At 33.2% G+C, this 23,383-nt stretch overlaps 3 protein-coding genes across 9 annotated transcripts; 2 read left to right on the forward strand and 1 right to left on the reverse strand.

Annotated features, from left to right (window-relative positions):
* Positions 1 to 382: 382 nt before the first annotated feature.
* LOC8285997 (carbamoyl-phosphate synthase large chain, chloroplastic) lies at positions 383 to 6,714 on the reverse strand. 2 transcript variants are annotated; one of them, XR_001535733.3, is made up of 5 exons: positions 5,115 to 6,714; positions 4,054 to 4,746; positions 2,210 to 3,769; positions 823 to 879; positions 383 to 688 (listed from the first exon to the last, which is right to left on the reverse strand). XR_001535733.3 is itself a non-coding variant. In XM_002526293.4 (3 exons), the coding sequence occupies exons 1-3, from the start codon at positions 6,444 to 6,446 to the stop codon at positions 2,222 to 2,224; spliced, it is 3,573 nt and encodes a 1,190-aa protein (XP_002526339.2). In that variant the 5' UTR covers positions 6,447 to 6,714; the 3' UTR covers positions 1,942 to 2,221. The 2 variants fall into 2 exon arrangements, 1 of the variants encoding a protein (XP_002526339.2); XM_002526293.4 differs by lacking the exons at positions 383 to 688; positions 823 to 879 and having other exon boundaries at positions 1,942 to 3,769.
* Positions 6,715 to 13,337: 6,623 nt separating this feature from the next.
* Positions 13,338 to 17,525, forward strand: LOC8285996 (phosphatidylinositol transfer protein 1). Of its 6 annotated transcripts, XM_048378052.1 has the most exons (11): positions 13,346 to 13,592; positions 13,687 to 13,760; positions 14,071 to 14,101; positions 14,193 to 14,341; positions 15,263 to 15,354; positions 15,475 to 15,482; positions 15,591 to 15,662; positions 15,806 to 15,973; positions 16,400 to 16,495; positions 16,613 to 16,735; positions 17,145 to 17,525. In XM_048378052.1, exons 2-11 carry the CDS (start codon positions 13,741 to 13,743, stop codon positions 17,262 to 17,264), a joined length of 879 nt encoding a protein of 292 aa, XP_048234009.1. In that variant the 5' UTR covers positions 13,346 to 13,592; positions 13,687 to 13,740; the 3' UTR covers positions 17,265 to 17,525. The 6 variants fall into 6 exon arrangements, with proteins under 6 accessions (XP_048234011.1, XP_048234010.1, XP_048234009.1 ...); XM_048378054.1 differs by having other exon boundaries at positions 13,338 to 13,760; positions 17,089 to 17,201; XM_048378053.1 differs by having other exon boundaries at positions 13,345 to 13,760; positions 14,046 to 14,101.
* Positions 17,526 to 18,891: 1,366 nt separating this feature from the next.
* On the forward strand, positions 18,892 to 23,376 carry LOC8285994 (phosphoinositide phospholipase C 2). The gene is made up of 9 exons (XM_015723678.3): positions 18,892 to 19,334; positions 19,990 to 20,186; positions 20,578 to 20,713; positions 20,789 to 20,989; positions 21,066 to 21,289; positions 21,686 to 21,803; positions 22,129 to 22,281; positions 22,409 to 22,495; positions 22,771 to 23,376. The coding sequence occupies exons 1-9, from the start codon at positions 19,095 to 19,097 to the stop codon at positions 23,062 to 23,064; spliced, it is 1,650 nt and encodes a 549-aa protein (XP_015579164.1). The 5' UTR covers positions 18,892 to 19,094; the 3' UTR covers positions 23,065 to 23,376.
* Positions 23,377 to 23,383: the final 7 nt, after the last annotated feature.

A 23,383-nucleotide genomic window follows, 5' to 3' on the forward strand; every position in this document is an offset into this window, starting at 1 on the left:
CACTATATTTGACAAAAATGAAAGTTAAGGATAAAGAAAAAAGAGTTTCATAGAAGTAAAGTTTTAGAAAATAAGGTAGAGTTTTTAATTTTATTTTATGAAGAATAGATGGTAAATGAAGATTTTATAAGGTAATATAAAAAAATTTAAATTATAATCTCTAAAAACCTTAACTTTTAATTATTATTGTGTTCTTAAACAGGAATCGGAGATTCTGAAGCGTTACGAACCTCTTAACCTCTTAAGAGCTTTAAAAAAACTCCATCTGATTAAATATGCTGTAACTAATAGAGAATTCACACATATTAATTTTAATTAATTAGACATTTCATTCATTTAATATCCAAACGTAAAATATTCATCAACATATATACACTTGGAATAGATAAATCCAATCTAACATCTTTTTTTTTTTTCTTTTTCTTGATAATCAAAAGGAGCACCGAGTATAGATCAAAGATTTGAACCACACTCCACAACGAAAATCACAAGAGGGTGATTACAGTATGCTATTACATGATGCAAGGCAATCCAAATAGAAACAAAATCAGTGACAATTTGTTCACTGTGCAAAAGAAGGGAAAACAAGAAACAAGAAAATCAACACTGCCAAGAAACAGAAATGCTTTTTCTTTTTTTCTGTCAAGCCACTGCGTGTTTTAGACTTTGGATCTCATCCTCATTTCAACTGTAATGAAAGCAAAGTCACAATCAATGTCCAAAGAGAAAGACAATAATCAACCTGCTCATGACCTTAATAGGTTCAGATTTTTGAAAAGAGATTGTGATTAGGTCGATGCCTGGTTATAAGCACCAAGTTACCTTTCAAACTTGAGCAAAAATTGCAGGTTCCAGTCCTCCAAATATCTTTGTGTAAATCTGAGAAAAGAAACACTTGCAACTTTTTATATTAAAGATTCTTAGTCAAGAAAGCATTTGACTATGGTAAAGGCTAAGCACCCCTCCCTCTTCCTGGAACCTGCTTTCTAACATTTCCATCTCAATCCCACTAACAGCCATATTTGTGATTAAAAAGAAAAAATCAATTCTTAAGCATCAGGCTGTCCCTTGGGATTAAGTTTCAAAATGTCTGCCAAAACTAATACCACCGCAAGGTTACTTTAGAAAAAAAAAAAAGAATTGAGTCACTTCTATTTAGAATTGTCTCAATTAATAGTCATATCAACTACAGTATAATATGATTTTCATAGTTTCAAAAAGAAAAAAAAGATTTTTAGAAAATGTTTGGCAGAGAATTACAATATAATAATATAAGATGGATGGCCAAATTGTCATGTTTGGTCTCTAGAAAGTCTAGATTCTCTAGTTGAGTTAGGTTCGGCTTGACTACTTCAAGATAAGATAAGTGACACATCTTAAGTAAAACAGAGTTTTTATCTAAAGGAGAAGAAAGTCTGCTTTAAGTACTTTCTTTAATATATTTGGAAGGTCCATACTTTTCCACACACAATTGTAAATTCCATCACAACCGTCCAATTTCACCTAAAATGCTTCAATGGGATCATCAGCAGGAATCAAACAATTCCGGAGAATGGATGATTATATAAGATTTAAATTGGAAACTTGTGCGAATGATCACTGTTTCAGGTCAATTTGTTCTGCTATAGATAATCATCAAAGTCTTCTATTTTCATCTATATGCTAAGGTAGTCAAATTACAGTAAAAGAAAAAAAAAATTCTTAAATAGACTTAATTTACCATATATGTAAACACATGGTATAATCATTTCAAAGGAGCTACTGTACCATTACAAGAAATTGGCCATCTGATCTCATGCTCTTGTCAATATTAGATAATAATGCATAATGTTCTAATTGAAAGTCTGAAGCACCTCTAAAATGCATTTCAGAGTATCATCCTTTGTACAGAGGGCTTACATACTTCACAATTATAATTTTCTAGAAGACCAAATATGCATCTAGGCAAACAAAGCTATTTTTCAATTTTAGAAACATTATATCCAAAAGGATGAAAATGAATACATTACATTTCTGTGCTTAATATTTCCCCATATCATGGTCGCTTCTACCAGCTCACAAGCATTAGAACAGATTATACAGCATAATATGGGGAAGAGCTAAGAAATTAACAACAGATTTGTCCCAAAGTACAACATCAAACACAGATAGAGTTTTCTTAAAAAGAAGAAAACAAAACTACCGCTAAAGAGGAAAACATGAGTCTTACCAGCCGCCTAAATCATAGAGAAGAAGCTGACTGCAAGTGTTTACTACTTTCTTCACGTATCTCAACATCAAAGAAGTCCTGAAGGGCTATCATATCAATCGGGCAGGATCTTAAGCTCTTTATAGCTTCTGCAGTTGCCAAAGCACCAGCTACTGTTGTTATTATAGGAACCTTATAGGCAAGAGCCATCCTCCTCAGTTGCAGGCCATCAATTTGATCAAGTGAATCACCAGAACTTGTCATCACCATCAACTGGATTTGCCCATTAGCAAGCATATCACCAGCATGCGGCCGCCCTTCATGCATCTTCAGTACTCGCTCCACAGGGATACCTTTCAACTCAAGAAAATGAGCTGTCCCTGAAGTTGAAATAATCCTAAACCCAAGTTCTAAAAAGGCATTCGCAAGTTTTTCAAGGTGGGGTTTCGTTAAGTCATTCAAACTGATGAACGCAGTGCCAGAAAGCGGCAGTTTCTGCCCAGTAGCGATTTGACCTTTAGCATATGCAATAGGAAGTGCAAAATCAATGCCCATACCCTCACCAGTGCTCCTCATTTCAGGTCCTAACATCACATCACAGCCTGGGAACTTATTAAATGGAAGAACTACTTCCTTGACAGCCACATGTGCTGGAATCACCTCTTTGGTGAATCCTAGCTCATTAAGTGATATGCCAGACATAACAAGAGAAGCATATTTAGCCAGTGGATGACCAATTGCCTTGGAGACAAATGGGACAGTACGAGAAGCACGAGGATTTGCCTCCAGCAGAAAAACCTCCCCAGCCAATGTGATAGCATACTGGCAATTCATGAGTCCACAAACTTTTAGACTCTTTGCCAATTTCATAGTCCATGACCTTATTGTGTCCAGACAAGAAGAAGAGATAGTTTGTGTGGGAAGGATGCAAGCTGAGTCACCAGAATGTACCCCAGCCTGCTCGATATGTTCCATTACCCCACCAATCACAACATTACCATGTGAATCTGCAAGTGCATCTACATCAATCTCAACAGCATCGGACAAATATTTATCAATCAAAACAGGTCGGTCAGGGTCCACCTTGACAGCATTTTCAAGATACGTCACAAGCTTTTCATCACTATATACAATCTCCATTGCACGGCCACCCAACACATATGAAGGACGGACTACAACAGGGTAACCTATGTCTTTTGCAATGGTAAGTGCATCAGCTTCGGTCTTGGCAATGCCTCCTTTTGGCTGCTCAATCTGCAACTCTTTAACAATTGCATTGAACCTCTCTCTGTCCTCAGCAGCATCAATAGAGTCTGGTGATGTACCCCATATGCGAACATGCCCAGCTCCACTGGCAGAAACAGGCTTATGTTCATCTAGGTATTGCTGAATGGGCAGAGCAAGCTTCAGGGGTGTTTGACCTCCGAACTGTACAATAATGCCATCAGGCCTTTCCAGATCAATTACATTCACAACATCTTCTACTGTCAAGGGCTCGAAATAAAGACGGTCACTTGTATCATAATCAGTTGATACGGTTTCAGGATTTGAATTCATCATAATTGTTTCATATCCTGCACTCTACAATAGAAGAAGAAAATGGAGTTAAGGAAAACCATACAACAAAAAGCCATATGTCTGGCAGTAACAAGGCAACCTGAATATCTCTCTTTGCATTGTGTTTCAACCAAATGATAACAATTGTGTAAACCTCTCAGAGCGATTATCTCACAATTTACATTCATAATATTGACTGAAATACGATGAGTGATTCAAATATCTAATTATCCACAGATTCAGTATATTTAGGTCCAATCCAACATTCAATTTAGGTCTCTTAAGTACTAGGAAAATGAAACACAGACCTGGAGAGCAAAAGAGGTATGGCAACAGCAGTAATCAAACTCAATCCCTTGTCCTATACGATTTGGTCCTCCACCTAAAATCAAAACCTTTTTCTTGTTGGTGGGAGCTGATTCACACTCAGCATCATAGGAGGAGTACATATAAGGAGTATTAGCCTCAAACTCAGCAGCACAGGTGTCTACCCGCTTATATGCTGGAGTAACTCCAAAAGACAATCGTTTTGAACGAACTTCCTTCTCTGTTGATTTAGTAGCAAACGCTATCTGTTTATCACTGAAACCGCGTTTTTTAATCTCGTAGAAGTCATCCTTGATCATATCAGCCAAGCTCCGAGTCATTAGATATTGTTCCACATCCACCAACTCTTTAAGCTGATTAAGGAACCACTTGTCAATTAAGCTCAGTTCATGGATTTCATCAACTTTCATCCCTTTCTTCATTGCAGCATAAACAGCATAAATACGATCTGGGTTTGGAACTCGGAGGTTGTACTTCAGTTGGTCCCAGTCCCAGTCAAGTTCCTTAACTTTTGCACAACCCCATCCTGAGTAACCAGACTCCAGTGACCGAACTCCTTTCTGAAAGGACTCTTGAAAAGTTCGACCAATTGACATGGCCTCACCAACAGATTGCATCCTGGTTGTCAGAATTGGCTGAGAACCGGGGAATTTCTCAAATGCAAATCGCGGGATCTGTATGTAAATATGAAAAATCAAATTAGTGAAGGACATGGATGAAATGTTTGTCAATGCGACTCATGAGAACAATAAGAGTTATGAAATAAATTGACATAGCAAAAGGATGATGAGGATGACAAATTAAATTACAACCTAACTTACTAAATAAGAAACATAATTTTTAAGGCTAACCGCAATTTTGTCAAATCAATAAGCGCATAAACTTCAGTTCTAGTAGTTTAAGTTGCAAAACAGGATCAAAGGAAAGATAAACTTGAAAAAATAATAACTATAACTAATCCAACTGTAGTTTCCCACATGGCCTAATAATGCTAAAACAAGATTAATGAACCAATTACAAGCAAAAGCAGTAAATTCTTTACCTTGGTCACCACATAGTCAATAGAAGGTTCGAAACTAGCAGGTGTCTTCTTCGTAATATCATTAGGAATTTGATCCAATGAATACCCAACAGACAACTTAGCAGCCATTTTTGCTATAGGAAAACCAGTAGCCTTAGAAGCCAAAGCGGAAGACCTTGAAACCCTAGGGTTCATTTCAATAATCATAACCTCACCATCAACAGGATTAACAGCGAACTGCACATTAGACCCACCACATTCGACACCAATCTCTCTGATAATCTTAATTGAATAATCCCTCAATCTCTGGTACTCCTTATCAGTTAAAGTCTGAGCTGGAGCAACCGTAATCGAATCACCAGTATGCACTCCCATCGGATCAAAATTCTCAATTGAACAAATTATAACAACATTATCAGCTAAATCACGCATTACTTCCAATTCATATTCTTTCCATCCTAATAATGACTTCTCAACCAAAACTTGAGAAGTTAAACTCTCCGCTAACCCTCCTTTACAAATTCCCTCGAATTCTTCAATATTATATGCAATGCCGCCTCCAGTTCCACCTAAAGTAAATGCCGGCCTAATAATCAACGGAAACTCACCAATATCATTAGCGATATGAAAGCATTCATCAATAGTAGTACCAATACCAGATGGTGGCGTTTTAAGACCAATATTTTTCATAGCTTGTTTAAACAAATCTCTATCTTCAGCTTTTTTAATAGCGTCAAGTTTAGCTCCTATTAATTCAACATTATATTTTTCCAATGTACCTCTTTCAGCTAAAGCCACCGCTAAATTCAACGCCGTTTGACCACCCATAGTTGGTAACAGAGCATCAGGTCGCTCCTTTTCGATAACTTGCTCCACTAATTCCGGTGTCATTGGTGCAATGTAAGTTCTATCCGCTAAATCCGGGTCGGTCATGATTGTAGCTGGATTTGAATTAATCAATATGACGTCGTATCCTTCTTCTTTCAATGCTTTACATGCTTGTGTACCTGAATAATCAAACTCACAAGCTTGCCCTATTACAATGGGACCCGCACCCAGAATCATGATCTTCTTTATATCGGTGCGTTTGCCTACGTTTGGAGCTTCTGTTAGGGTTTTTACGGTTACATCAGAGATGCTGCTGCACCGTACGGAGTTGCTGCTGCACCGTTTTAAGTGGCGGGTGGTACGGCGAGGTGGCCATGGGTGGAGGTTTAGAGAAGAGAAATTGTAATTTTTATAGGAAAACAAGCCAAAACTACGTCGTCTTGAGAGACGAGGCAAGGTGAGAGATTTGTTGGGGAAAATGGAGGTGGAAGAAAGGGTTTCACAATGGTTTAAGCAAGTAGCCATCTTTTCTCTTTCTTCTTCTTTTAGGGTTTATGTGTGTGCTGTTAATTTAGAAGAGAAGGAAGAGGAGGATCTGCAACAGAAGGTGGTGGTTTTAATTGAGGATATTCTAACGGCTGCTTACTCAAGGAAGATTTTGTGATTTTACTTATTAGAGTGGGAATTAGGGTTTTTGGCTGCTGTGCTGAGTTAGTGTTACTGTCAGTGTCAGTGTCACAACAAAAGCTTAAAGTGATGATGATGAAGCGGGTTGCCGTTCTGGCTACGGTTAATCCGACCCCTTCTTTTATGATCCGGGGGTCATTTCTTGTTAACATAATAATGTGGCTTTTCCAATCTCGCTAAATTAAATTTTACTAATTATACCTTCTTCTTTTTCTCTTTAACTAAATTATTTAAATCAATTAATAGAAATATACATTTTTTTACAAATATATTAGCGGTCAACATTATATAATAAAGAATTACTTTAGTTGACAATATTATTATAAAAATTTAAAAAAATTAAATTTAAATTTTTATTATTTAAAGAGATCATTGACTCATTTTATCATTTAAAAAGTATTTTCTGATCAATTTTTTGTATGTATTATTTTTAATAAAAATATACAGTATAATTTATTAAAAAATATAAAAAAATTTCATTTAGATTTTCGATTAATAAATATATAATCATCTTCACTTTTATCAACTATAGTTAAATAACTTCTACCATCGTTGTTTAACTATCAAATTATAATGAAGAAGTCGTTGCTTTTATAAGATCAATATGAAAATAATAATATCAAGATTAATTCAATGATAGTTACTTATTAGAGTAAATATAATTAAATTATTCTGAATTTGAAATTTCTACAACACATATACATACTATAAAAAGTTATTAAAAAATAAATCATATGAGTTCTATTCGGAGGAATTCATTAAGATATTGCTTTTACAAATTAGGATTACAAGAGAAGAAAACATGAAGGATTTTGAATGGAAGAATTATTTTAGAAAGGCAAAAGAAAAGGTTTTGTATGATGGAACAACAAACATCTAAGATTTGGTGGAAAGTCATTTGAATGTTGAATAAACAATGATTTAAGGATGGTAGGAAGTACCATCAATAGATTACGGTTGAGGAGAAGAATCATGCAAAATGATTCGAGTATTAAATAAATAGGATTCAAATAATCTCATATTTGTATTCACTATACATATTTTTTCTTATTATATTTTTTCACTTTTATGATTTTATTTTAGATTTTAAAAACTACTAATATTATATATTGACTTAAAATATGGATGTAATTCAATTTGATAAGGCAGAATATAACACATATTTGGTTTGGCTTATTAATATAGGCGGTAGCTAATAGCTAATAAATTAAATCGTTTTATAAAATTTTATAGTAGTTGTTGTTATTATGTTAAATAATTATTGATGGTATAATTCATCGTCAAATATAATTTATTTTATTATTTTATACTCAATGATACAAATTAATAAAAATAATTTATAATAACTAAAAATATTATAACTAATTTTTTTATATTAATTGAATTTATTATTAAATATATTTACAAAAATTATTTTAAAGTAGAAATTTAAAATTAAACTCTACTAACAAAAAATTTTAATTTCAAATGTTATAATTATAAATATTATAATTATTTAACTATTAAGAATATAAAAATTTAATTATATGAGATCAATTTAAAATAAATTATTATTAATAAATCTTAATAATAATAATAATAGTGTCCAAATAAATAATCAAATCAACTATCAGTTGATAAAGAAAAGCTTTAAAATAGAGATTATACAATCAGTAGCTAATCAAGACTAAATCAGCTATCAACTGTTATTTTTTAAATATTTACCAAATGGCATCATGTAGCTGACTTCTTAGTACCAATTGCAAGTTTGGATTGAGAATAAAAACATGAATTAGTTTTCTTAATAAGTCTTTTAATAAAAGTACTCACATTCAAATCATTTTTTATATATTTAATCTTTTATGTAAGAATATCTTAAATTTTAAATAAATAAAATAAAACTGAAAAGCATTATTTAAAATATGAGATAATCTCAATATAAACAAAATTCCATACAAGTGAATATTATTTTTCAATGCATTTTACGTAAAAAGGGTTAATTTATATTTGGAATAAACAATTGTGTTACATTTACATTTGCTTGTTTTGTTGATAAAAAAAGTGTAGAATGGTATATCAAACAAAAGGGAAAGGGCCCAACCACAAAACTTGGGTGACTATTTTGGAATTTAGAAACGTGGAAAGGACACTTTGCATATCAATTGCTTCCAAACTTGGAGAAACTACAACCACATATATAAGAGGTTTAAACACACAATAATAACTCTTAAAACCAAAACCACATAAAACAAACAACTTTTGATTTTTGTAGATGATCGTACTGCCACTTTGTTCTTCGGAGCAATGTGAACTTCATACGCCACTTGAGAGCAAGAAAGTAGCAATTGTCACACCGTCAATTTTTCTCTTATAAATTTGTTGTGTATGTGGCAGCTAAGTCTCGCGGTTAGTTTTCCTACCAAAACTCCCTTCAATTTCATTAAAAATAATTATATAAATAATTTGATATAGAATGTTATTAGGTATGACTCATATACTGGATTGATTTAAGTGAAGCGTGACAGACAACGAATGGAGCAGATTATTATCAAATAATAATAGATACAGCCGCTCATCGCTTCCGATGACGTAGGCACATTACCGAACCTTGTTAAATCCTTGTGTTTTTATTTGTCTTACTTGTTTGTTCATATTGCAAGAGTCTATCTTCTTAAATGCGTCATTTGTATGAGCACATCTTTAGCTGTTTAGTATCCTACTAATGCTAGCCCACACGCCAGTACACTGCCCCAAGTTAGCCAAATATGCTGCTTAAACTAGGTAGCTTAACCACTACCTTAATTGCTCATATTGTTTTGCATGCCTACTTGCATTAATTGGTGCTTAAGGCAATATGATAATCCCGCACGTGCAGCCTTGCCCGGAAATAAGGGGCCTAACAAACCACCCCTACCAAAAGAACTTGAGTCCCCATTTAAAGTCTTTACAAGTAGGTATTAATTTACTTCCCAAATTGCCAAAGATAGTATCTCTTTCTTAAGTAGCATTAACTTCAGGATTTGTGTTTTCACAAAACTAGAAACTCCATCCCTCTATTCTTTTTGCTCTGTTAAAAGGTTTTATGATCTAGAATTTTCTCAATATTATCAACAAATTGCTTTCTAGCAATGAAGAGCTTTTTTACCTTCACTTTTTTATGGTTTAGTCTCATCTTCATGGAAGGACTTCAAAAAACTTATATGAAAAGTAGGGTGCACCCTTAATCTTTCTAGCCACATCAATCCATAAGCAACATTCCCCACTTTGCTCATGATTTTAAAAGGGTTGTCATACTTGGCAATCAAGCAATGGTGTAATATTATGCTATTTATCTCCTTCTAAATTTCAGGAGTCAATTTCAAAAAATCTTATCCCTCTCCTTAAACTTAAGAGGTATGTAAGGAGGGAAAGCCCCGACCAGCCTATCTATCTTTGATCGTCTCGCCGCTGGAAAAACGAAGATTTTATTTCACTTTCTTCTCTCGGCTCTGCTTTCTCTTTGAGACGTCCCCTTTTTGTTTAGTATACTTCTTCATTCTTTCAGCATCTTTCCTTAAAATGTCTTAGGTATTATCGATCATCTTTTGTTAATTTCTCATACTCCGGTATGCTACTGAACACTTCCCACCAATTTTCTACTTGCTAACTTCAAGGAGAGTGTTAGCTTGATGTCCTAATACTAACTCAAAATGACTTAATTCAGTGGCTTAATATTAATGCAGATTATGACAAAATTGTGCACTATCCAGCAACTGCAGTCAGTATCTTGACTTACTAAAACATAATGGCTCAAGTACTCCTCAAGTAAATCACGTATCCTCTCAGTCAACCCATCAGTTTGAGGATGATTAGCAGTTAAAAAATTTCAATTTGTACTAGTCATGTTGAAGAGGGCAGTCAGCCTACCTATAAAATAAATGTGCATCTCTGTGCAATGTCATTTGGAAAACAAAATGCTTGATCATATCGCGATATAATAACTCAACAACAACTTCAAAAGGACAAGTGGAAAGAGATCCAATAAATATAACACATTTAGAAAAACAATCACAATAATAACATCAGCCATATCATTCATTAGAAAACCCATTAATAAATCCATTGCAACCAAAAGCAAAAGTTTGATTGGAATAGGTAAAGGTTGTAGCAGTCCAGCTTTCTTTTTCCTTTCCAATTTGTCTTGTTGATATACAAGACAAGTACTCACATAAGTTTTCACATCTTGCTCCTATTTCTTTTTCTTTTTTTTGCTAAAAGTAAGATTAGGACAGTAGACCAAGTATTCTATGAACACTAGGTACCTACCCATTGTGGATCATGTATTGCTTCTAATAATCCCTTACTTAATGCATCCGTCGAAAGCACAACCAGTCTCCCCCCACTTTTATAAACTAGGAGATTGTCCTCGATCCAATACTTATGAACTATCCCATCTTTCACTTGTTGTACTAAGTTCTCATATACAACATCACTAGCAACAAGGGCCTTAATTCTATGTATCATATTAGTCTCTAACCGTACGATTAAGTATATAGTAGCATATATCTCTTTCTTGTTAAGGGCATTCATAACTTGATTGTGCGTAGTAGGTTGGTTCCACACAAAATCATACTCTGCTAAGAACTATTGCCAGGGGGCTTGCTTTAAGACAACTTCTTTTGAGTCTTAAAGAAACTGTTGGCTACATTTATCTATTTGCACAATGAATCTAGTTCACAGCAAACAAAAATAATAACCATTTTTTTCTTATGGGCAGAATACTTCTGCTCGGTAGGACTAAGCTTTATGCTTTCAAAGGCAATATGGCGCTTCTCTTGCACTAACACACTCCTAATTTCTTTGTTAGAGGCATTTGTATGCCCCCATTTTTTGCTGCACCAAGTGCGAGTCTGGGCTGCCACACGTGCATAAATTTATGAGTGAAAAATTGATCCTGTGACAGCAGCCATCTTCATCTTTATCTGGTTATTAATTTCAAACATCAAAGGAAATCTCTGATAAAGGAAATATGACAATTGGAAAAAATGTACATACATAGATGCACTTTATATCTCTTACATGTTCCTAGATTCAAGGAATTATCAAAAGTCTAAGTTGTACCAATATAAAAACAAAACAAGAGACACGATATAATGCAATATAAAGATATATCATTTTTTTTAAAGTAATAAGCCCCGAGACATTAGAAGAATTCTATAACAGAAATGTATAGTTTTATATTTATAAATATAGAACATAGTATAAATATTAAATTTAACGATTTATTATTGATAATATGGCGTAATTGATAAAATATTATCATATAACAGTGATAATATTTTTTAATAAAAATAAATAAATAAAAATTTATTTTAAATTAAAATATAGAATTAATTTACTATTTATATTAAAACAAAGTAAATATAAAAACTAAAAAATATTTATATATTTTTTAATTATTAATTTTTAAATATATAAAAATTTAAATTATAACCGAACCTCATTTTATTATTCTCAATTAACTACTTATTTTTCCTTTTTGAAGTTTCTTTAAATTTTTCTAAAAGCTTTTAAAGTGTTTAAACCTCTTAAAACTTCTAAAATGCTTTTAAGAGTTTTTGAAGAACTTTAATATTCGGAATATATTCAACAAAAAATATTAATATTTTAAGAGTTTCGTAATACAACCTAATCGAATGCCATCGTAGAAAAGAATTTATGTATTCGGAGTTAATATTTTTGTAAATATCTTGAAATTGTATTATTTAAATTTTTTGCATAAATAAAAATAATGCTAGAAAAAGTGTGTAAATGTGAATTTTATTTTATTTGAACGATCTAATTTAAAATTGACCCAATTTATGAGAAATGAGACTTAGAAGTATAAATTACTAAATTTTAGTTTGGTTGCCGGACACTCTACGCCGGAAGTTAAAAGAGATTTTTTTTCTTAAAAAATATAGTATTTTATTTCTCATTTTCAAGGTATTTGGGGTCTCCTCTTATGTTTGTTTTCTGGATTTGGGGTCTCCTCTTTGCTCATGGAAGGATACTTTTTCTTTGAAAAAAAGTCAAACATTTGTAGATGATTTGAGAATTGAAGATTTCTTATTTCCATTTTACAAGCAGCCAACCGCCAACTAGAGGAAAAATAATGAGAGGTTGTGTTTGATTCCCAGAAAGAAATGATTGTCAAATGGGATTGAGTTAGAATGGTCTTTCTTCTATTTTCATTTACTTTTCTTAATTCGTCCAAAAATAAAATATCCTATGGCCATATATTAAGAGCATAATTATCTTTAAACCCAATTAATATAAATGTATATTAAGCTTTCTTTTTTCTCTTTTAAATTTATGGAAAGATTTAGGCCCTTCAACTTGTAAAGAAACTTTTTATTTTTATTTTTTATGTTTTAAAAAAACTAAGGTTTTAATAAAATTTGTCAGATTTATAAAACATTAATTACAATTTATAAAATTTATAAAATTAATAAAAGACTCACATTATTATTTAAACTTATATTATTATTTACAAGACATACCAATTAATTGTTGCTTAAAGATTAATAAAGAAAATAGAATTGGTAGCAATTGGAGTTTTTTCTTAAAAGAAACTTTTTTTTTTTTTAAAGCAATCGGAGTTTCAGAATTGCAGGTTACAAAGAACAATTACAACGAATTTTGGTTATGGAACCTTAATCATTAGCACGTGGCAGAATCTAAGAAACAGGTGGATAACTAATTCAAAAGGCTTAATTGCCCCATTCCAAACAGCTGCAAAGAAAAGACAAACTTCCACACACTAGTAATTCTTTTTTTTTTGGACGCCGGCGACTCTTCAAAGCCAAAGTTTACCAGTCAAATTGCATAATAATAAGACACGCTTACGCAACAACGATATCATTGGTAATAGAACCGACTCTTTGTTGATCTTCTGTCCAAACTAAAAAAAACTACCTCTTCTTCCAGCGCCAACGCCCGCCTCTGACTTTGTGCTTTCTTCTCTATCTGATCACCCCAGCTATTGTAATCCTCTTTTTTCTTCCACAAAACTGATTCTTTTAAGTTGTAACTCTGTTATCAAAGCAAATAGACTTTAAGGCTAACTTCGTTTTAGCAGCTTTAGTGTCTATTTCATCTGGGTTGCTGATTTGCTAGCAAGAAAAAGGAGAGAATGGTCCAAATCAAGGAATTGTATCCTTCTTCTGTAATACTTTATTTATATTTATGTGTTTCATGATTGTCATTAAAATATTGATCTGAACTTATGTATGTACTAGTTTATGACTAGTTTGAATTGGGGATTGGTTCAAAATCCAAACTTTTGGATTTTATTTTGCGAATTCGGTTAAACGACAGAGTTGTGTCCTAGTTTAATTTGTCCAGATATAGTAAAAGACTAAGAGTGATCGTTTTCTTCAGCATGTTTACTGGAATATGGTTCATTTTATGTTGTGGGTGTTCCCTTGACTTGCAAATTTTTGATGGGGTTTTTCCTGTGAAGCCGAATTGTCATGCCAATATCATTGGAAGAGGTAATAACAGATGAACTTTTTGTCCAATTTTTTTTTAAAAATTAGGTTGCTTTGTTTTGCTAAAGAATCTTTTTAATTTTTGGGTTTGCAGTATCAGATAGCCCAGATGTATATGGTAATGAAGATGCAGCAAGAGACTACAACTAGTACAGAGGGTGTTGAGGTGTTGGAGAATAGGCCCTTGGAAGATGATGTATTTGGAGAGTGTCAGTACACATCCAAAGTTTATCGCTTGCAGAGGTAATTTGAATTAGGATAACCTGCATGTACTTAAATAATTATGTTGTTAGGAGACCTCTTTAGCAGGATAGAAGAAACTGAAGTTTAGGAAGATGGTCATCCTGTGGTAAAATTATGCCTCACAACTGCAAGCAACACTGTCTTTGTGACCTCCTTATGTTTATTAGATGGTGCCATTGATTTGGAACTCATTGCCTTGCAATGTTTACGAAGAACTTTAAACATTTTGGCTTTACTTTATGGATGAACAGTTTCAGGTGACTCATAGGCATAGACTAGACAGTTCTCTGTTTCCTAATGTCCTGTAGTTTGTGTGTGGTTGAATTTACATGGTGATGATGCATCCCATTTTGGATGCTTAGTTTATGCTGTACTGGACTTGGGATGGTATAGGACTGGCATGTGGCAGAATGGGAGCACTCAGAAGAACATGTACGAGGGTATCCCTTTTGGATGTTACGGCACTCAAAGAAACTTAAAGTTCAATGGTTGCCACTGGGAATCAAAGTGGCATGTCTGGAGCTAAATTAGAAAAGCTTAAAGCTGGCTGCTGGGAAGTAAGAGGTGATCTGGTCACGCTTCTCTGTTTTAATTCAGAAAAAGATGAGATCATAAAGTTTTAAAGAATCAAGATATTGCAAATTTAGCATGAGCTTATAGGAGCATAAATGGATTCGCTGAAGCCGCATTTTATTTTTGGTTGAATACTTGCAAATGCATCTCAATGTGGTTGAGGTTGGAAATATAGGGCCTTAGTATTACCCAGAACAATTCAAATTAGTCTAGCATTAGATACAAGATTTTATTTCTTTCAGAATTATGTTGAAGTTTGTTTGAGAGATGGTTGGTTTAGTTGGATTTATTTGGCTTTTTGTTCTTTAGTTATGTACAGGTTGAGTTGTTAATCTCTTGTTTTTGCAGCAAAGCGCCTACTTGGCTTACAGCTTTTGCACCAGCTGATGCTCTCATCATGCAAGAAGAAGCTTGGAATGCATACCCAAGATGCAAAACAGGTTTGCCAACTCTTGCCACAGACTTTATGTTCGTTTTTTATTTTTAAAGCATGTATCATATCAATTAACTAGTATTGACATGCTTGGTTGTCTCTCTGCAAATGGATTCCATTATTCTAGTAATCAAGGTAATTATTTTTGTTTCTTGATTTCAGAATTTTAATTTTATAATTTCTTACTGTAAAGTAACTTCATAACAGTCAATAGCATACTCATTTACATTTGGGATTTGGCAGTGCCCATACTTCACCAAGTTTTCCTTAACTGTGGAAACTATTCATAGGGATGACAACGGTCAGTCAGAAAATGTAAGCTTTTAATATCTAGTTCTTCTGCAAGTTTCATAGAATCGGTAAATTTATATCTTAGTGACTATTTATCTTGGAAGCTAAATGAATATATATATAATTGTAAATATCCCTCTTTGGCATCTCTTAACTTTGAACTGCAGGTACATGGTTTATCGAAAGAGCAACTAGCATCCAGACAGGTTGAATATATTGATATAGCTTCAGCTGCTACAGATTATTGGAGCTATGCTATTGGTAGTAACAGTATAGACTTCTCTAAATTCAAATCTTTAAGAACTGGCCGTGGTCCACTTTTGGATGGATGGCAGGTTGGTACCTTGCCTAATGATTACTGAACATATTATGTGTAAAGACACAACTGTTGTCATTATAAATTATAATTCTCTCTCATCTCTCTCCCTCTGTGTCTCCCTGCAGCCTTTTTAGCAATGCTGCAGTTCTTTTGTAGCTTTCCCTAACTCTTTCTCTCTCTCTCTCTCTCTCTATATATATATATATATTGGTTTCCAAACATATTTAGCTGAGCCTTACTGCATCTTGCCTTATTTGAGCTATTTAAAGCTTTAGCCATCTAGGAGCTTGTCTCCTTATTTCCTTCTCATTTTTTTTTTTTTGTCAAAATGCCCTGATGTCCAACCTTTTTCTCTAGTCTGTACTGACTAATCATGAATCATATGTTAATTTCTTGCACTAATTTAATTTTCATCATTAATAACAGCACACTGATATTGCAGGATAGGTGTAAACCTGTGATGACAGCATACAAATTGGTAACAATTGATGCACCATACTGGGGTTTTGGTTATCGACTTGAACAGGCTTTACTAGCGGTAAGCTCTCTTGGGCTCTGTACTTTCACTGGTACAAGTAGCAGCACCATTTGGCCAAAGTGATGATAGAAAAATGCTTCTGATTGTCTCTTTTATATATAAATTTAACTTATGCAGGGTGAAAGGGCTCTTTTTCTAGAGAGTCATCGGAATTGTTTTGGTTGGATTGACGAATGGTTTGGGATGTCAATGCAACAATTACGTGAACTTGAGTTGCAGAGTAATTCTTCATTAAATAAGGTAAGAACTTTTTTTGGAACACTCTTGATAAAAGTCTAATACAATTGACACTAAAACATGTGTAATATCAACTTCTTGTCAATAGATACTAGATAATTGGTATTGCATCAGAAATGGTAGGGACGTCGGCATGGAAATTTTAGTTTTTGAACCATACAGAAATCATCATAGAGCTAACTAGCTAAAGATCTATTTGGCACCATCGTTATAGCTATTATTGGAAAAACACCAGCACCATCTTGAATATTATGGTTTTCTATCTGGACTTGACATATTTTGGTCATGAAAATTACTTGTTTTGTCGCACACTGAAGATGCTTTTATTTTTTTTTTGTTTTTTTTTTTGAAAGCAGCTTTAACCTCAACACTATGCAAGTTCTAATTCATAGTTCTTCTGCTATGATAACAGAAAATTGGAATGACAAGTTCAGAAGGATTTGATCAGAGATTGTGCCTTGACAAGAAAGACACTGACAGCAACAGGTTTCAACTTAAATCTGAGAAGCATGAACTTGCTGTCGATACTTAAACGGTGGAAGATTGAGTTGACATGGGCAGATCTGTTAGGCAGCAAAAGGGATGGTGAATCACCACCATATTGCAATTGCTATGATGATTATTTATTTTGAGAAGTGATAACTTGGTCATCCTTTGCAGATATTGTAAATTGATACATGAACATGATTCTTTTTGGAGGCCATAGTTATGCCATATGTATACCAGCAACATTCTTTACAGGAAGTTTTTGAAATTTCCTGTGCAATTTCAATCATAAATTCATAGTTTTTCATGTGAGCAGTCCTCATCTTATGCCCTTGTTGCTAAAAGTACTGTGAATTTTGAACTGTGCTACAATTATTGTTCAGCTCCTTTTTATTTCATCTACGAAAGTATATTATAAATCAGGAGTTTAAACTGGTAACTAACCTTACAGTCTTGAAAGAGATTTCAATGTCAAAGTTGCTGCTTTCATTTTCTCAATGAGCTGGTGTTTTGGATAATGGGTCTGCCTGCTAATGAGCTTACTGACAAGCGTCCATTAAATACCAATTTAACACTTGTACTGCCCAACCAATAATGCAATTGCATTTAATATTTGCTGGTGCTTTATTTTGTGCTTCACTTTTCACTTTTGCTTTTTTCTTTCTAAATTTTTTTAATCAGAGAAAATGTATATATCACAATAAATAAAAATATAATACGCATATATAAGTGGACGCGATAATAATGAATGATTGATATAAGGCTAAAAAATATATTTGGAATTTTAACTTTGATCATTTAGTCACTTTTATATCTTAATTTTTAATTTAATTTGATAGACACCTCAATTTATATTGTTATAATATTTAAATATTTTTTGATATTTTATTTGATATGTCTATATATATATATATATATATATATATATATATATATATATATATATATATATATATATATATAGGTATTTTAATATTATCATTCAACAGTGTTTGTTAGATTAAAATGAAAATTAAAAATGTTTAATATATTATATAAATACAATTTAAGTGTTATTAAGTTAAATTAAAATAAAAAATGACTAAATGATTAAAATTTATATGTCTAAATCTATATAGTACCGTTGACACATTCTCTCTATTATTTAAAACTAATTAAAATGTATCAATCAATAATTTTTTTTTTATAAATAAAAATCTAAAGTCTTAATAACATTTAGATAATTTAATAATATTTTATTGAAAAATAAATGATTTGTCAAAAATATTTCAAATATTAAAAGAATTGTTTCCAAGTGATTTTGAGATAACCCAACAAAGTCATATTTTTCTCAGAAAATATTTTTTTCAAAAGCAAGTTACTTTCCACGAAACAAACAGACCCTACAATCTTTTCATTTTCTTCTGAAAACTCAAATTATATCTACTTTTCGTTAAATAAAACAGTATTTTCTAAAATGAAATTAATTAATGTAATATTTTCAAATATATTTAGATTTTTAAAATAATTGCAAAGAACATAGAAAGTATTTTTCTAGTTAAAGAAACAATTTAACAAGTTTCAAATGTATATAAAGTTGAACATTTTTTAATAAAATATTATTCAATGAAAAAATTTAATATTCTCTAATAATAATAATAATAATAATTCTTCGGAATTGTGTACGCGGGACTGAAAGCATTTCCGTTAATAACAACCACAGACAAATTCCTATAACTACCTTTCTAAATATTATCCCAACACATTTTTAAGATTGAGCTTTATTGTAATAACTTTGATGCTCCTGTAATCTATACTCATTTTGTTCACGGATTCGGACTAGTAGATCACACATTAATTACTACTGTGCTCTAGATTTCGCCGGGAAATTTTTAAGATGTCAACGAAGGAGGCGGAGGCGCCGGAGGAGATCAAGGTGTTGTTTGATGAGTACTCGGATGATGGGATCATGACCGTTGATCATTTCCACAGATTTCTCATTGAGATCCAAAAGCAACAAAATGCTACTGTAGAAGAAGCAAAGAATATCTTTAAAGAAATCCACGGTTTTAGTCTACATGGCTTTTTCAAGTACCTTTTTGGTGATTTTAACTCTCCTCTCGATCTTAACCGTGGGGTAAATTTTTTCCTTTTACTTCTTATTTAATTATCTTGTTTTTGGTATGTAGCTAAAATTGGCATTTGTTAGGATTCTGGTTTTGTTTGTATTATTGTATAATGATTTGTTTGTTTTCTTTCTTCTTGTTTCTTTCCCTTTTCATTGATTATTTAGTGGCACGATGTAGTAGTAGTGGTGTGTTCTGTTCTGTATTAGAGAGAAAAGTTTTTTGACTCTAAATCATCTGATTAATATATATAAGAAATCAAGATTGTGCTCCTTTTCTTTTCTTTTATTTTTAAAAAAAAAAAACTACTACCTGGGCAGTAATCAACTTCTTGATTTGTAGTTACTGATAATTTCTGTTACTTATAATTGCTTATAATAAGCTATAAAATTCTATCTGTTGAATGTTTTTTTTCTATAATATAATTTTTATCTTTCATTTTGTAGATGTGTGCTGTAGTTTTGAATGTTAAGGTGGATGTTATCTTTTTTTCTATTTTTATTTCTTTCTAGTGCAGTTGTTATTGGAAGTAAATAAGAAGTGGAAATGAAACAATCAATTACTGTTTTACTTTTCTTCTAATCATGGCTATTGTTTTCAATTGAACTAGCAGTCATTGTGATTCTGGTTATTGATTTATTTTGGTGAGCATATCTTGGGTTTCAGGTGCACCATGATATGACTGCTCCTCTGTCTCATTATTTCATATATACTGGGCACAATTCATATCTAACTGGGAATCAACTTAGTAGTGAAAGCAGTGATGCTCCCATAATAGATGCCTTGAAGAGAGGTGTGAGAGTGATCGAATTGGATATATGGCCTAATTCCAATAAAGACGGAGTGGATGTTTTTCACGGGAGGTAAGGTTTTCTGCATATGATGGAATTTAATAGCCACACAGAAAAGGCATCAAAATTGATTTTAAAACTGTTGATACTTGATACAATATCTTACTGGAAGATTTATGTTTGACCATGTTCGGATGCTTCAAATTACATTAAGTACTGAGTTTTAGATTTTTGAATTTGAATGTTCCACTAAAGTGGACATAATCAAACACTTTTCCCATTGTTGATCAGCATATACTCTATGGTCTGTATTTAATTCCTATACTTTGGGATTGTGCTATTCAAGCAATCGACTTTCTGGGGATTTGTTCATTATGACTTCTGAGAAGCTTCAATAAACTTTAAAATTGAAGGGATTTATTTGTGCATCTTTTTAACTAGTCGTCTTGTTTACTTCATGTAGGACGCTGACGACTCCAGTGGAGCTTATCAAATGTCTGAGGTCTATCAAGGAGCATGCTTTCGTTGCATCTGATTATCCAGTTGTTATTACTCTAGAAGACCACCTTAACCCGGATCTTCAGGCTAAAGTGGCTGAGGTGAGTCTTTATTATCATGTAGGCATTTGAAGCTCTTATGGACTGTTAATTTATTATCCTTTTATTAATCTACAGATGGTCACTCAAACTTTTGGAGAAATCCTGTTTTCTCCTGGCTCAGTATGCTTAACGGAATTTCCTTCCCCGGAATTGTTGAAGAAACGGATTGTCATATCAACCAAACCACCAAAGGAATACCTTGATGACAAAGAAATTAAGGAGATGAAGAGTGATCCAAAGAGTGAGAAGGCTGGCTGCATTGGAGCTGACGACAAGGTATGGAGAGATGACCGTTTAAAATTTATGTAGTGAAGTTTTCAATTTTGCCTTTTCAGTTACCTTTTTCTTGCAGAATGAATCAGATGAAGATAGTGATGATGAGGACGATGAAGGAGATATTAAGTCAAAGCGACATGTAGCCCCAGAGTATAAACATTTAATTGCAATTCATGCTGGGAAGCCTAAAGGTGGACTAGATGTATGTCTGAAAGTGTATCCTGAGAAAGTGAGGCGTCTTAGCTTAAGTGAGCATCAACTTGAAGAGGCTGCAGAAACTCATGGAAAAGAAATTGTCAGGTGCCGATCATTATTTATCATAACCTGTCTTAACTTTCCAATTGTTCAATTCTGCATATTTTGTTTCATGAAGCATTTCTAATATTACTGGCTAGACAAAGACACAAATGGACATGCGTTACTGACACAAGTCACAAGGATATTCCATCTTCAATTTATTCGATTCATACAGTAATCTTGAAGAATATAAATGTCACTAAGAGATGTATGGAGTTCAAATTAGTTGGACTTGTACAATGATTGTGATAGCCAGTTAATTTTCTGACTCCTGTGCTCTTTATGCTTTAAGTCAGCTTACGCAGAGGTTTCCAACTACTGAATATGCGTGTAATTTTTCATAAATCATCTGTAATCTCAACCAATTGATTCAAGATACGATGCTTTGTTGTAATGTAGGTTTACCCAGCGGAATATTCTCAGGGTGTACCCAAAGGGTACCCGTGTAGATTCATCCAACTATAACCCACTAATTGGGTGGATGCATGGAGCTCAAATGGTTGCTTTTAACATGCAGGTGTGTGGTTATAAATTCATCTAGATTATTGGGTGAAGGTATGATTGCTTGGTGCTTGCTTCAAGCCAGTGCTGTTGATTTTCTTATGGATTGTGTCAAACTTGGACTGTTAGATTGGATAATTTTGTAGCCACTGTGAATATGTATGTATGTGAGCCATTGGAATATTTCAGAACTTCTTCTAACGGAAGCTATGTTATAGTTGTCTGTAATGACACTGATTGATTGATGCATTGCGTCTAACATGTTATAGGTTTATTATTTTCTTAATTCTGTTTTAAGTATGTCTCCGTCAGATATGTATGAATAGATATATAATTGGCAGGGACATGGAAGATCACTTTGGCTGATGCGTGGAATGTTCAAAGCCAATGGTGGGTGTGGTTATGTGAAGAAACCAGATTTTTTGTTGAAGTGTAGTCCACATGGTGAGGTATTTGATCCTAGAGCTGAGTTGCCTGTGAAGACAACTTTGAAGGTGTGCCAGAGTGCTTGACAAGAGTCGCATTTCTTGATCCTTCTACTGAACAACTTGAATGATGTCCATTTATTTTATTTTGCTTTTATCTTAACAAATAATTGTAATCTTCTTATTTTATTAATAGGTGAAAGTATATATGGGGGATGGATGGTACAATGATTTCCACGAGCCAGGTTTTGATGTATTTTCCGAACCAGATTTTTACGTCAGGGTACGTCCATATTTTCTTTCATTTTCCCTCTTATAGCAAGAATTATAATGTACAATGAACTACACTATTTTGATACGCATTATTAAAACTTCTCAATCTAGTATGAACTATGGTGTAATCCCCGTTTTGGTTGCTGTTATAAACATGTTAGACCATAGTACATATTAGGTGTCGTCTTGCTCAATTCTTCTGTCCTTTTCGCCAGGCAGTTTTAATCAATGCCTATTGGCTGGACCATTGAAGTGAATGATGGGATGTGATTTTTCTCTCTGTAGGTAGGGATTGCTGGAGTCCCTGCAGATACTGAAATGAAGAAGACTGAAACAGTGGATGACAATTGGACACCCGTTTGGAATGAGGAATTTGAGTTTCCATTAACTGTTCCAGAATTAGCTCTTCTTCAGGTTGAAGTTAACGAGCACGACATGTCGCAAAAGGATGATTTTGGAGGTCAAACGTGTCTACCAGTCTCCGAATTACGAAGAGGAATCCGAGCAGTTCCACTCCATGACAGCGAGGGAGTGAAGTACAATTCTGTAAAGCTGCTTATGCATTTCGATTTTGTTTGAGAGTATTAGCAGTTCTATGCTTTATAGGGTCTATAAATAATGATATAGATGTACAGATTATTGAAGCTATTCTGACTTGTTTGATGCTGCTGTGGAACTGGTGTCTGAATAAGTGATCCACATAGCTATGCAGCATATATAATAACATCAACATCTGCCCTGCTGTTTTCTGCAGTTTGTAAGTTGGAAATAACATGGTGCAGGCAACTGGCAGACAAACTTTTGTGGTTAAAAGTGATTATCATACCATGTATTATTGTAACATAAATTACAAGCTTCTGCTCTTTCTCAATGATAATTATTTTTCTTTTCTTTTTTC

Source organism: Ricinus communis, chromosome 8 (assembly GCF_019578655.1).
Source record: "Ricinus communis isolate WT05 ecotype wild-type chromosome 8, ASM1957865v1, whole genome shotgun sequence".
Lineage (NCBI taxonomy): Eukaryota > Viridiplantae > Streptophyta > Magnoliopsida > Malpighiales > Euphorbiaceae > Ricinus > Ricinus communis.

Bases quoted from the DNA above. Each gene is read 5' to 3' on its own strand.
- LOC8285997 (XM_002526293.4), bottom strand. From the start codon at position 6,446: ATGGCTACTTGCTTAAACCATTGTGAAACCCTTTCTTCCACCTCCATT. The intron at 4,747-5,114 runs GTAAAGAATTTA...ATTTACATACAG, and splicing joins TTGACTATGTGGTGACCAAG to ATCCCGCGATTTGCATTTGA. The intron at 3,770-4,053 runs GTCTGTGTTTCA...CTTCTATTGTAG, and splicing joins ATACCTCTTTTGCTCTCCAG to AGTGCAGGATATGAAACAAT.
- LOC8285994 (XM_015723678.3), top strand. From the start codon at position 19,095: ATGTCAACGAAGGAGGCGGAGGCGCCGGAGGAGATCAAGGTGTTGTTT. The intron at 20,714-20,788 runs GTGAGTCTTTAT...ATTAATCTACAG, and splicing joins TTCAGGCTAAAGTGGCTGAG to ATGGTCACTCAAACTTTTGG. The intron at 21,290-21,685 runs GTGCCGATCATT...GTTGTAATGTAG, and splicing joins CATGGAAAAGAAATTGTCAG to GTTTACCCAGCGGAATATTC.
- LOC8285996 (XM_048378052.1), top strand. From the start codon at position 13,741: ATGGTCCAAATCAAGGAATT. The intron at 14,342-15,262 runs GTAATTTGAATT...TTGTTTTTGCAG, and splicing joins AAAGTTTATCGCTTGCAGAG to CAAAGCGCCTACTTGGCTTA. The intron at 15,974-16,399 runs GTTGGTACCTTG...CTGATATTGCAG, and splicing joins CACTTTTGGATGGATGGCAG to GATAGGTGTAAACCTGTGAT.